The 15161-nt window shown below is 32.4% G+C and overlaps 3 protein-coding genes across 3 annotated transcripts; 1 reads left to right on the plus strand and 2 right to left on the minus strand.

The window, feature by feature from the left end:
* Window positions 1–667: 667 nt before the first annotated feature.
* On the minus strand, window positions 668–4734 carry HELRODRAFT_114439 (hypothetical protein; the record flags this gene model as incomplete). Its single annotated transcript, XM_009026773.1, has 5 exons — window positions 668–935; window positions 1639–1758; window positions 2065–2240; window positions 2813–2932; window positions 4578–4734. The coding sequence occupies 5 exons, from the start codon at window positions 4732–4734 to the stop codon at window positions 810–812; spliced, it is 699 nt and encodes a 232-aa protein (XP_009025021.1). The 3' UTR covers window positions 668–809.
* A 711-nt stretch (window positions 4735–5445) lies between these two features.
* On the minus strand, window positions 5446–7407 carry HELRODRAFT_178687 (hypothetical protein; the record flags this gene model as incomplete). Its single annotated transcript, XM_009026774.1, has 4 exons — window positions 5446–5459; window positions 5764–5817; window positions 6628–6782; window positions 7289–7407. 4 exons carry the CDS (start codon window positions 7405–7407, stop codon window positions 5446–5448), a joined length of 342 nt encoding a protein of 113 aa, XP_009025022.1.
* A 4453-nt stretch (window positions 7408–11860) lies between these two features.
* HELRODRAFT_86104 (hypothetical protein) lies at window positions 11861–12103 on the plus strand (the record flags this gene model as incomplete). Its single annotated transcript, XM_009026703.1, has 1 exon — window positions 11861–12103. A coding segment is annotated over one exon (243 nt), but the record flags the coding sequence as incomplete, so codon positions are not given.
* Between the last annotated feature and the right edge of the window lie 3058 nt (window positions 12104–15161).

Here is a 15161-nt window from a genome sequence, read left to right on the forward strand (position 1 = left end):
GTTTGTTATTAGCTGCAGCACAACGGGTGGATAGCATTCATGTAACTAAATTTGTATGCAACAAGCTTACTACCAAATTAAATTAAGTTAATTGAGTGATCGATGCCGATGTTGATGATATCGTATCAATATTTATATTAATACGTTGATGATATCATATCAATATTTTTATGTTGATGATATCACATTGATAGTACTATATTGATATGCTATTATCTAATAAGTTGATGATATTATTATTGATTATTATTACTGTTGATACTATTATCATTCGTTGATAGTATGATTTGTTATTATCATTATGATGTCGATGATATCATATTATCATTAATACTGAAACAACAGCAAGAAATGAATGATGTTGTAAATAATATCACAAAGAATGAATTGAATTGTACAACTGCATGTTTAACATCATATACTGCATGTGATAAGTCATTTATAAAAAGGCCTAAGAATTCAATGCAGTCATACGAGCCAAACATAAGTGATTCCCACAGAATCAAAACTCTTGAAAGAGAAAAGCATCAAAAAATAATCTCAATCAAAATGATGATGAGGGGAGGGGGGTATAAAAAATTATGGTAGTAACATTTTCAGGCGGCAAAACACGAAGACGCGTTATCTCTAATGTATTTCTAAAATGTTGGTGTTCGTTAAATGTGCTGACCGGCAAAACTAAACTAAACTGGTAAATAGCATCCAACATCAAATCATTTTTTTTATCATCGTCATTCTAATCCAAATCCTCAATAACATCATCATCATTATCATCATCAACATCACCACCATCGTCGTTGTCGTCGTCATCAGAGATAAATTTGTGACTCATCTTCAGCCTGCCTCCTGTCTAGATAGTCGTGCAAGTACTTTCTGATCTCGGGCCAGATGACGTCCGACTCGGATCCCGTAAATGAGACCAGCTTGTGTCGATCTCTGTTTTTTTGTGGTTGTTGTTGTTGGTGTTAAGTTGTTGATGTTGTCATTGTTGATGTTTATGTTGATGTTGTCATTGTTGATGTTTATGTTGCTGGTTTTACAGTTAGTCAGTGATGTGTAACAAGCCATTACTGTTGTTATTTTTGTTTTAGTTCTTATTAGAGATGCAGCAAATAGTTGATCCATTTTTCAACCAAAGCCGAAAGCCAAATATTTAACGACCCAACATTTTGAACAAATTCCAATTTTTAGAATGAAAAACAAGCTATAGAGGAAAATATTCATTAACTGTCCAATTCTTTTTCAAGGTAATAATCAACCTCTTGCCAACTTTAGATGTTTTAATGATGGCCAAAATAAATTTCTTGCTAATAATAATCAGGAAATACTGTTCTGGAAGCAGAAAAAATAGTGGCCGAAACGGCTAAAACGGTAACTGCAATATTCAGCTATTCAGCTTTTAAAAATAACCACAGCTAAAAACTCTAATATTTGGTGGGTATCCAGTTTTGATTTTATTGTTGTTGTAAGATGATGACACTGACGAAACTTTTAAATATTGCCACATGTGGTGATGTGTTGTTGAATATGAATGGAACACAAATACAGACATACACTAACGCATAAGCATGTAAACAAATATTCTGACAACATTGATGAGAAATGTTAAAAACAAAAAACAATGAAGCCATGATCAAACCTGAAGAACTCACTGACAGGAATTGTGAGTTCTTTGTAATGTTCCAATCGAGCGAGGACAGTATCGGGTTGGTCATCGTGTCGCTGGATCAGTGGCTCACCTGTCAAGTCATCCAAACCCTGCAAAGTAACAACTCATCTGCTTATTTATCATGTCATCTTCATCATTACTTCATCATCATCGTCGACATCGTTACTACTATTCCAAAAATAAAATAATCATTTCCAGGCCTCAAAACTCAGTTTATGAATTTAATACTAAATCCAGTAAAGACATTCAGCACATTTTAAACAGACAAAAGCCTGTTGTAATGACAAGCCACATTCCCAACCAGCCAACATATCAACAACAACAAATGTCTACCATTAAGTCATACAACAAACCAATCCATATAAAACAACAAAGACAACCACAGATGCACCAACAGGAATTTTTGGTTTGTTGTACTGCAAGTTGTAGATCCTGCCACTACCAGGATGGACCCATCTGTCCTTCAGTCGGTCGATGATGACTTCGAAGGGCACTTGAAGGTCAATGACAAGGTCGGGGACGAGTTCTTCTCTGTAGAGGGCGATGGCTTGAGTGAGGGTGCGAGGAAAACCTGCATGTTCATGCATTCATGTAAGAGTTTGTGTGCACGCTCATGTTTGTGTTCATGTCAGTGTTTGTTTGCATGTTCATTTTCATGTTTGTGTTCATGTATCTGCGTTCCTGTTGATAATTGAGTGTTCCTTCGTCTTTGTGTCTTCGTGTTTGTGTATGTTTGTTTTCATGTGTTTGTTCATGTTTGTGTTCATGAAAGGTGTGGTCAACTAAATTAAAAATTAATACAATACACAAATGATAATCTGGGTTTTTATCAAACAAAATCCCCAAGCGATTGGAATGATTGAGAACAGAAAAAATAGAGCACCATTCATAAAAAATAAGTTAATCTCGAGATTTAAATTGATGTGCACAATTCGTGACAAAACAATTATTCTCTCTCCTGCACTTTTCAGAATCTGAAGCATTGATAACGAAGTTACACAATCTTTGCGAATAAGCATGATTTAATGCATGGCAAAATGCTCATGAGCGAAAACACGAGAAACTGATCACTGACTTTTGTTTATAAGAACAAGTGAACAAGAGTGAAGTTAATTTAATGTGATGCAAATGAATGTGTCTGACCATCAAGGAGCCAGCCAGCATCCTTGAATGATTTCAACTTATCAAAGATAATCCGATCGAGTATCTCATCGGGTACCAGCAAACCCTTCTTCATGTACTTTTCACATAATCGACCAACATCTTTTAATAAAAATATTAATGTATAAAAATCAGATTAGATTGGATTTCATGTATAAGCACACATATATAACATACAAACAATACACAACAGTATTAATTTAGAATTCTATCTGTGTAAAGTACACTACAAATATAAAGTACACTGTGGATATAATAAAAAACGCAATTAACAATTTTAATGATAGTAAATCTAGCTCTAGTACAACAACAACAACACACGTTTAGACGGCATTTTCCCCGAGATTGGGGGTTGCCGTTTGGCTACCTATGATGAAACCGAAATACCCCTCGACGCCATCCACATCTGTCACTCGCCTCAGTATCACGCAACCCCGCTTTCACCCTGTCCTTCTCCACCTGCTCTCTCCATCCCAATCGCGGACGACCCCTTCCTACCACTCCTTCAACCTCGAACTCCAACGCTTGCCTAATCCTGACCCTTTCATCCCTTCTCAACACATGTCCATACCACACATCATCCTCACCATAGCTCTTTCAGCCCTCTGCAGTACACTTTCCTCCTCTCTCCTCAACACCCAAGTTTCACCACCATATACCATCGCTGCTCTCACATCGCTGCGCTACCCTTCCTTTCATCTTCACTGACCATTTCTTTCCACACAATACCCCACCCAGTTCCCTAAATTTCATCCATCCCACACGAACTCTAACCGTAACTGCGCTCAAACATCCCCCATCCGCATTCAGCTTATCCCCTAAGTAAACAAAGCTTTCCACTCTTTCAAAACCACCACTCAACCCCGTCCTTGCGTCCGTCCTATTAATCACACCATGAACACATTTCTTACATTTGAACGTGCCTTCCACCTTTTTCAATGCCCCCCTCACACCACTACATCTCTTATGCACCCATTTCTGACATCCTATACACAATACCGAGTTAGCCTTCACTCTCCTGTCACATACCCCACAGGGGTCTATTTTACTTATCACTCGCTCCCCACCTTCCCCACTCACCATTACCTTCGTCTTACCAATATTAACTTTTAACCCTTTCTTTTCAATAACACTTTTCCATCTGTCAAATCTAGCTCTAGAAGCACTGTTAAAAATGAACAAACTACTTTAAAACACAATAAATAAATAAATCCACTATTACTTTCTATTTTATTCTTCTAGTTAGTCAATTCATATAATTAATTTATTATTTAAATTGTATATTAATAAATATTATAAATTATAAATATTTAATATAAATATTATATTAATAAATTTAATACTAATAATTATACTTATTATATAATATATTCATTATTCAAACAAAGGCTAATCGCTAATGATAGGCTATAGTTAAGTGATTAAGTCTATCATTAATTAAGACTTAAGCTAACTAAACTAAAGTAAAGAACTAAAACTACTAAAGAGTAAGTGAAGTAAACTAAACTTAATTAATTAATTAAGAAATTTTAAATGCAAACTATGCAACTAAATATATCTTACAATTACAACACTAACAGTAACATTCTTACTTATATTAAGTAACCTAGCTATACTTTAAAGTTTAATATAATATAGTATAAAATAAAGTATACTTATCTTATATATATATTAAAATTTAATAATTAAATATTTATATTATATGGCAGCCAAGAAAGTGAAGTTTGCCAAATAAAATGTCACACACCGTTTTTTGATTCAATCTCATTTCGCAGTGCATCCCCACTTGAGAGGAAATGAAGGTGAAGATCACTGACAATTCTTTTTGAAATGGTTCCCTTCCCAGAGCCAGGTGCTCCCATGATGATCATCTTCAACAGTCTCGTCGTTCTGCCGCCACTCATGTTCTTTATCATTTTCCTTCTTCTCTAATCTAATCTAATTAAAGCTTTTAATTTTTATATTCTCATCGCGACTTTTGATCTGGCCTTCGTAAACAAACGTTAGTTAATTAATTAATGGTTGCTTGTGGTTTGCCTGCGAATTTCAATTTAGCACTGTGGAAAACCAGTACGTTTTTAAAATACGCCAGTGCCCTCCAAACACCAAGGATATCAGAAATATAGAAAAGCATATCATGAATGAAAAGGATAAGTGTTATTCCTACTGCAATTTAGTTCAGATTATTTATTATTTGAATTGTTTTTTTTATATTTAGATATGAATATTTAATGAAGCGGTTGTTAAATAGATTGGTGAGTCAAAATCTGAGTGGGCGGTGACCAATCTTTTTCAAGCCGATTTTGCGATCCTCACCCGTTTGTACCACTATGAAATTATTTTATTTTATTCCTCGTGTATAACAAAACTTAAAGTATGAGATTTAGTATAACAAATATGTGTAATCTAATAATACAGTGGGTAGAACTAATCAATATATGAAAATGTGAATTGGTAAACATAATCATGTGCTATGAATGAACGAGTGCATAGTCCCGAAAAGAATTTTTAAATATTGACCGCTGAGTAAAAAGACTTCTGGACGAACTAGAAAAAACTTTAAAAAAAGCTGGTCCATCAGTTTATTATTAACCAGAATTTGTAAAAATATCCGTTTAAGAAATGGCTCCTGAAAGTCCGTGAAAGTTATCATAAAAAAGTGATTGTTAGAGCCAGCTCAGAAATGATTACGTGACACCACATGACATGTATGAATATAATAGTAGTTTTTTTGATTTAATAGACAAGTTCTTTCAATTTTTTACGCATGATTTTACGATTTTTTGAATCGCTAAAAATCTTTAGGACGATTTTCAAATGAATACATGCTTACAAAATTCGTTAAGGAACGCCGCTAGCAACATTGAGTCATATGTAATCTAAAGAAATTTCACGACGTACTTCGTGTATACGTGGAAAAAGGCATCACAAACCCGAACGTATTAAATCACTTAACTTTGGAACTCGGGCCACTTCGTATATTCCAACTAGTGAATCATTTTATTGATAGTTGATTAGTGAAATTATCGTGTAAGAATATGGTATAAATAAGTTGTTATGTTGCGTTTGCCTACATTTTTACGCCGCTTGAGTTTTTACATCTAGTTTGATTTTGTCGGTTATGTTTGGTTGTTGTTTGTTGCTGCTGCTGTTGTTGATGATGTTGTGTTGTTGATGATGCTGTTGTTGATGTTGTTATTGATGATGTTGTTGACGTTATTGTTGTGTTGTTGATGTTGTTGTATCTTTCTGTTTTTCCAAGTCAGTTTTTATGTCGTTTGTATAATTATTATTAATGTTGTTGATGCGTTGTAACTTTTATTTGGTGTTACTTGCTAGGTAAATTTTGTTATTTTTTAGCTTTCTTTTAATGTAACGTAGATAATTTAAAGTTGCACTTTGTGGTTACAACACTTATCAGTGTTTCCATTAATTCAATTGTCAGAAATAGTTTAGACTAACACATGACATAAACCTTGTGGCGAGAATAAATTTAAAATTATTCAAAATTGTTCACTATTATTAATGATGTTGTGACAAAACCATTGTGTTGGAAAAGTTAACTTTTAATTAATAATAAAAGTTACCTGTGTGAAGCAATCATAAGAAGTTGCAGGTTGAAGGAAGGATAGTTAGGTATAATCACTGAGTGCAGACAAATCAGAAATACGTTAGAAATATTTTTAAGGATATTTAATTTTTCGGTTAGTTGTTGTGAGGTTTTGACGTTTTGGTGCTGTTATGTTGCAAGATACGAAATTTGTTACTCTGTTTTTCACACAAGATGCCTGACCAACCTGGCAGACATTCGAACGAATTGCGCTTGGTATCCGATGCTTTTTCAAGACCATTCTTGCAAAAATGATGATGTTCCGACGATCGGCTGAATTTCACTTTCGAATCAACTGTCTTGAGAAATAAAATTCTGTTAACTCTGCTACTATGAAACAAACTTTTCATTTAAATAATAGTATTTATGAAGTTTTGTACAATAAAGTGCTTAACGAAAAATTTGGTCCTTGAAAATATAACATATTAAAAAGTTTAAATTTTAAATTAATTTGTTTAGTTCATGGGGGAGTATAAGTGTAATTGAACTGAAAACTGTTTTAAAAGTAGTTTGAACCAACTTTAACAGCAGCAAATCTCTATCGTTTAGGTTTGCTGACTTGTCCGCATTGTACGTATGATAAATCGAAATTTTGTTGCATATCGCTTTCAATCAACTTGTGAAAACATCCATAAATTGCATCTGTAGATGAAGAAGAGTTTTTTAATTGAATGATTTTTCAATATGTAGGTACAATCTACACTAGCCTGCTGTTGAAATGGATGTGCCTCTTGAAATTTCGACTTTTTGTTTCATTGGTTGCGATATTTAGAACTGATAGTAAAATGTCCTTTATTAGTTCCTTGGCACGCGAAAAAACTGCAAATCAAAAGCAAAGTATGAAATACTTTTGAATTCCGGACATGTAGTATTCGAACCAGGCAATCACAAGACGAGATATGACACTTCTACCTAACTGAGCTAACTCATCGACCACTGTATATAAAGTCTTTACAACATATGACATCTCGGTGTTAGTTAGTTTAGTAGGTATCTGGTATAGTAATTAAATGAGGCTAAGTTAATGATAATAATTAAATTGAAACTAAAGATTAATAATAATAAATGATAGTTTTTAAAAAAATCAAATTTGAAAACCGACTAAGATATTCTTCCTTTCTTTTACTAGTGACGAAATTATCGGTGAGCAACTAATTAAATAAATAATTATGACTGACACTTTCTTGCGGATAATCATACCCTAATGCTAATCATACATTTAAAAAAACAATAATGAAACGAGAGTTTAGTTTAGTGCAATCTAGAAAGTTAATGTTCTTAAATTTTTAGTTGAATTTTAACGCCGATTCAAGTTTCCTTAACTCTAAAACAAAAATTATTTTCAGCGTAGAACGTCGCACTTCAGTAAGTAAGTATAACTAGGTGTCGAAATTAAAATGTAAATAAAGACAAACGTAACCGTCAACAATGAATGACGTAAGCGTGAAAAGTTTCATGTCTTTATGGAACACCACTATCAAGTTGGAAAATATTTTAGCAGTCGTTTTCATTGCCAGCTGGTTTTAATTCAAAGTCAATTTGCCATGTTACTAAAGAGTTTTTCCATTAATATATGCGATAAATCACTGTCTATACTAAAATATATTTATATAATTTTCATGTTAATATATGAAAAATTGGTTGAAGATATGTCAATTTTTGTTACTATCAATAAAACAAAGACCATTAAGTTTTCCAAAAACGTTTATAGCTTCACCATTGTAATATAAATAGAAAATCATAAATAAGCTAAGAAATTAGGAAGAATAACAAATTTCAAATCAACTAAGAAATTGATTTCTGAATTTGTTTGTGTCCCCAAAATTCAATGAGGAATTAACGCCCATACTAACAAACCATGCCTCTGAAAGCATGCATGCATGGCGGGGATCTCGAACCTGTATCGCCATACCAGAATTGCATTGAGTGGCTAGACTTATGAAAAGAAGAAATTACTACAGATAATCCGACGGAAGCAGTTAACATTTTATTTTTTGGTCACATCATGCGGGAGGAAAGAATAGAAAATCATACATCTACTGGAAAGATTGCAGGGAAAAGAGATCGCGGTCAACAACGAATAACATTCGTGAAGTCCTTGTGTCACTTATTGTATACCACCATCACCACACTTCAACTATTACAAAGTGTTAAAGATCGGGTTTTTGTAAAGGTCGATGGTCGCCAATGTCCTGAAAGGAAGAGGTGCGAGAAAGAAAGAAAGAAAGGCTATGTGGAAAACGTTTTGAAAAAAGCCAAAAACTGAATTGAAAAAAATTTGTTTTCATAAATAAAGAATAATTTGTTTTAATTAATTAGAATGTTAATTTAATAAATTGTATTGCAATAAGTGAAAAGTCATTCAGATCAATGCAGATTTCAACAAAAAATTGAATGTATTGTGACAAGCATCTTTGCATGAATCAGACAAATTTTACATCTGAATAAATTTTTAGTTAAAAATTTTTTTTTATCAAAATTTACAACCTAGCTAAAACTTCGAAAATCTTTCAGAAAAAAAAATTATGAATCTAGATTTTAGTTAAGTTCAATAACCTTGTCATTTGAGATGAAACAGCATCGTAAAACGGTAAAACGTAATATATAATTTTGTAATTGCCACATTTACACAGATAAAAATGCATCAACCTATGTGTGAAGAATATGGTAGATCATATAATTACGATTTATTTTTTATCAGTTTATGGATATTTTCTTAGATCGACCAAGTACGTAAATGTATTTATCGGAGTAATCAGCACTCTTTTTGTAATCTGCTGGCTGTGAGGTTTTCATTTTTCTGTCTCTATGTTCAGCTTTGGATGGGTGGAATACTCCGGTTTCTGTTTTGAGATAACTTTCTTTCTTCTCATAACTTCTTCTGCCATTGCCTGTATTAGAAAAGGTAAACGAATTAGTACTGGCTTTGGTATTATGAATCGATAGCAAATTTTTTTTCTAGATTTTTATTTGATAATGGTAACTAATTTTGATCTAAACTATTGAAATATGATGATTTTCCAACACATGCCAAGTGTTCATCCATCTAAATTGGCTCTGAAATCAAGAAAAGATGTACTATCTTTGTTTAATGTATTTGTTATATAATTAGCATGTTGGCTTACTGTCTTAGTGAAAAGTTTACTTAACTAGTTTTTTTATTATTATATGCTATTTCATTATTGTAATAAATTGGTTAATCTATTGATAAATGATTGATGGGTAGCTGAACGCTATACAAATTGAAAGGTGGCTTAATGCTTTTTTCGCCACTAGCAACTTATAAAATGTAAGCTAGCCAACAGTAATGTTTATAAAAAAAACAAAACAAATTATTTTGCATGTTAATTCAAAATCCAATGAAGAGTAGAGTTTGGTAAGTTAACACAGACGGTTGAAGTGCCACGTTTTGCCTTGTGGTAATTGTGCGAATACATGGTTCAAATATTATCAGTTTAAAACACGTGTGCTGCGGATGTTAAAGCTTTTGTTCTGTAACCAAGTTAGTAAAAAAAATATGTAAACAGTTTTATATACACTTGTCAAAAATCTATAATGAAACAAAAGGAAAAATGTAGATTGAAAATTTAAAGACCGTTTGAGAAAGTATTATGTTTTATGCACGTTCTTTAAAATCAGTCCCTAAAAAAAGCATCCAAAACCAAAACAACGCCAGACTTTTGAAAACTTTTCCATTGCAAGTCTGCCGATTCTGTTGCTTCATTCTCTCAAAAAACAGAAGTTATAAAAATTGTTTTAAAAACGAAAATCTATACTTAATTAAATTTATCTATATTTCAATTCTCACAAGGAGAAACTTCCTACCAACCCATCGAACAGGAGGCGATGTTTGAAAGGTTTTCACCCATGTGGTAGTAGTTGAGGAACCCACACATTCTTTCCTCCTGTTTGTGTTGGTTTCGTTGGCACTCCGTAACAATTTTTATACGTTACAATTTATAAATTTAGCAAAAATAATGCTCAACTTAATTTCCTCATTTTTATTTATCTGTACTAGCACTGTCAAACATATTATAAAATATCATAAGAGTACTTCTTTTTGGACTAAAGTAACATATAATATGTTGAAACTTATGTTTAAACCTACAAATAATATTATGTTCAAACCTACAAAAATAGATAAGTGCAGATGTATGTGAACATCAACCAAGCTAAAACCAATTAGTCTTTACGTTTGAATCAAGTTCATTCAGAATAATTTGATAAACCAGCAGTGGAACTAAGCGCTTCTGATTCCTGTTATTGGAAAATTATTGATCGTCGCGATGTAATAAATAAATGAAATTAATTAGCCACTCACATTTGACAAATCAAAAAAATTGCAACAAAATTGTTTCATAACTACGATTTAGAATAAATTATGAATACGTTAAAAAATTCTTGTTCATAAATCATTTTTTTAAAATTATGAAAACATGTACAGACTATTTTCAAGAGGCAAGCCATTAACGTGGCAATTGCTGAAGAGTTGGAAGGCAGAGAAACACAGCAGCAACACAATGATGTTTTTCGTTGATAAAACCATTTTGCTTCAAACAGTTCTGTAACTTTATGTATTAAAACAACCACAATAACATATTAATCAATATGTATATCCCTTACCAGCTAACTTTTGTTAACAAATATCCAAGTAGAAAGCTAACGTATAATGCAAGCTAATGTATAATTCATAATAAAACTCTTTATCCCAGAACAAAATAAACCAATCTATTTGTGTATGAAAATTTGTGAATGATCTGAATTAGCATGTAATTGTTGTTTGCTTCAAATTAATTGGCTACTTACTAACTAATTAATAACGGTAATTACCTACGTGTGTTGAATGTTGTTTGGATAAGCTAATGTTTTTATGTTAAGAAGGTTGATGGTAATTGTTAAGATCCGGCTCCTAATTAATGTTTAGAAATGATTTTTTACATTCACACATACATGCATACGTATGTACATACATACATGCATACATTTTAACCATGGGCTCGTACATACATACATCATGCTACATACATATATACATGCATACATACACACACGCACATACATATACATATACACACACATACGTATACATTCACATGAGCATAATTCATCATCATCAATTATACCTTTTTATAAATTCGAGATATCCTTCAAACAGTTCAAAAGCAGTCTGATCATTTTTTAGATAACGTTTTACAAATTTATTTTTAAAACGGCGAACATGAAAGTAGTTTTTGTTGTCTGAGGCAGAGGTAGTTGCGTGTGTAGTATCAAAGGCTGCTGGGGTGGTTAGTCATCTGCTGCTGCATCAACGTAAATTTGCAACAAAACATCACTGGATAATTATTTTTCCCTCCATGTCAATCAACTATTTAGCGTGTATAAATTGCATGAATTAATTATTTCATTTGAATTAAGACTGAAGCAGATGTTCACCTGCAACATCGGGATTGGCTAGAAAACTTTGGCTGCCGTGCGCCTCGAACTGCAAGGTTTGCTTCAAAGCTGGCAGTGGCAACTGCGTAAAATCTCCGAGCAAGATCTGTCCAAACCTGCTGAAGGACAACAAGCAGTGCGTCTGCATGAACAAAAGGGCAGCTAAGAATACATCCATCATAGCTTGTAGAGCTTTGACAGTTGACAAACGTTTTGACAGTTACCGTTAGGCTTGAGATCAATACACGGCGGCTAAATTATTAATGAAAATTAGAGATTCGATTTAATATTTTTATGAAATGAAACTTGATACACAATTTAAACTTTGATTAGACTTTTTTGTGATTCAATAATTATATAATATTATATATTCATCTTGAAGAAAATTGGAACCAGGCTCATTTAAAACATAAAATAAATTAGGAAACAGAGGCGTCCAAACAAATGTAGCAAGAAGACTCAAGTAACAGAAACTTCAGAGTACTAAATACAAACAAAAACTACCAAGTATAATTCTCAAAAGTAACAAAATTTTTAATCTACACCAGAGGTGGACAAACTACTGTTCGCGATGCTATTTCATGCGGCCTTCGCCACAAAAAAGATTGTCAGCCAGACATGTCTACCAAAATAAAAGAAGAAAAAAGCCACAAATCTTAAAAAAATTCTCCTTTGCTATTAAAGTACATATGCGGCCCTTCAACGGTAAATAGTTCTCAATGCGGCCCTCACAGCAAAACGTTTGCCCACCCCTGATCTACACATTCGTACATTCTCGTAAGTGCAGAGATTTTGCAAAAATTTCTCATATAACACCCGTTAAATTTGGATAAAATTAATGAAATAATACTTGAATGATTAGTTTGACAAAATTGTGAATTGTAATATTGAACTGATTTATTATTTTAGGAGCTAAATTCTAAAAGTTTCTGCTTTCTGTTCGATATTAACTAAACACAACGACAGATATATTATTAATCCTCCTTTATTAAAACCTTACTAAATAATTATTCAAATAAATCAAATTAACGAAAATGCAACGATACAATACACAATTTTACTAACGTCAACTCCGGCCCAAGAGCCACAGAAAAGAAAGAGAGCTTAACTTATTTGCGTAGGCTATTTATAGACATGCACGGTGCTCTCTCTTAGGTAAGCGCTTGTACTTTGGTTTAGTAATCGACCCACGTGACCATACGGCGCTCTCTCCTAGGTAAGCACACGTGCTTTGTGCTAGTACTTAATCCACGTGATCATGTAATGGAACAATTTCCATTACAGTGGCCTATTTCTAAATTGTAACGAGTCTCTAAACGTGCATGTGAACAGTTTAAAAGGAATAGGATTTCAACGAATTCTCCAACTGCAAATATGTGGTTCAAATTAAAAGTTGATTTTTAACAAGAGAAGCAATGTTGAAGGCTTTATTCAAGAAGATATGATCTTTAAATCTTACTTTATTATATTGAAAGTTTAACGACATAATAATGGAAGCAGAAACAAACGCATATTATTTATTTGACACGACTTTCTGCAAACATGTAAACAACAATCTTTCTAAATGTTTCAATGTTTAAGTCAAGTAAGTTTAAATGTTTTTTTTCATATGAAACAAAACGTCGAATTATTTCAGAGTCTGAAACAGTTTTAAATATTAAATTAAATTAACTTTTATTTTAAAAAATACTCTATTCTAATTTCTTTGTGAATCATTTCAATCCGTTGGATGCTTTCTCCAAAATCATAAGGATAATAAATTAATGATCGGCATCGTTTGGACGTTCGCCTGATTTTGCAAACAGATGGGTCTTGAGATCCACTCTGAACTTTGTAAGTGATGGAGAAGTAGTCAGAGAAGTAGGTAGAGAGTTCCAGAGAAAAGGGCCAGAAAAAGCAAAAGCAGATTTAGCAAAAGAGTGTTTAACACGAGATAAGAAGAAGTGAGAACAAGAAGACAATCGTAAACAGGGACGTTTAGGTTCAATTAATATATCTGATAAGTACTTAGGAAATAATTTAGATTGAAACTTATACATAAATGTGCAAATTTTAAAAATTATTCTATATTTTATAGGAAGCCAGTGCAAGAGAACAAGATATGGAGATATGAGAAAAGAAAGAGGCAAGAACAACTAGACGAGCAGCAGGGGTTTAAAGCTTTGCTTAAAAGATAGAGTATAGAATCAGGAAGACCATAGTAGAGCGAGTTACAGTAATCAATCCTAGATAAGACTAACGATGTAACAGAAGGAAAAGAGTAAGATCATCAAGAAAAGGCAAAAGTTTTTTTATTCTACGTAGATGAAAGTAAGCTTCTAGCAACACTATTAATCTGAAAAGAAAGAGACATACTAGAATCAAAGATAATGCCTAGACTACAAAACTTGTGAGAAACATCAAAAGTTTTAGAATTAGGTAGGATAATAGGAGGAATCATGTAAGATAATAGGATAATAATATAAGTATATAATTAATATTTATTACATTTAAAATTTTTGACCAATCTGTAAAAATTTATTTTTTTTGGAATTCATAAACCGATTAAGGATATTTAGGATATTAAGATATTTTTTAAGGATAAAACGTTTGGTTGATTTAAGATTTGAAGTCACAAAATCATTTGTCGAAATCAAACTGTTCAGGAGTTTGAAGAATGAATCAAAAGTTTGCATTGTTAGTTCTTGTCTCGATGTTGCATGCTTCAAAAGCATTATGAAAAATCTTATATCCAGATTAGTTGGTGATTGGACCTATTTTTTAATAATTAATATTGTTGTAAATCCTTGTACCTCTGTACCAACACCGATGTTCAAGTCAAAAATATTCGCATGTAAAACTTTTAAAATTATATTCTTGGTTCCAGTACAACTTTCACTTACGATAAATTATTTATTTCAGTCTGCATAAAACCTACTTTCAACGCTACTGTCAGTTCTCAAGCTCTTTTGAAACAATCAATCGGCAACGTGGTATTGTTTCGAACTCACGCGAACTTTCAAAATACGGACTTCATGGAATAACAACACCTCAACATCAAACAGCAGCAGCTGAATGCAAACGCAAGTTAGCAATGAAAATATAAAAACGATTCATTAAAATATCATTTATTTAAAAAGCAAGTTGTTTAAATTTTATCATAGAATTGTATATTCAAAAATTGATTGTTAAAATAATTTGAATATGACTTTTTACAATGTTTTACAATGTACAATGTATATATATATATATATATATGTGTGTGTGTGTGTGTGTGTGTATAGATATATAGATGAAAATCACAGCATG

This window comes from Helobdella robusta, assembly GCF_000326865.2.
Source record: "Helobdella robusta unplaced genomic scaffold HELROscaffold_49, whole genome shotgun sequence".
Taxonomy (NCBI): Eukaryota; Metazoa; Annelida; class Clitellata; order Rhynchobdellida; family Glossiphoniidae; genus Helobdella; species Helobdella robusta.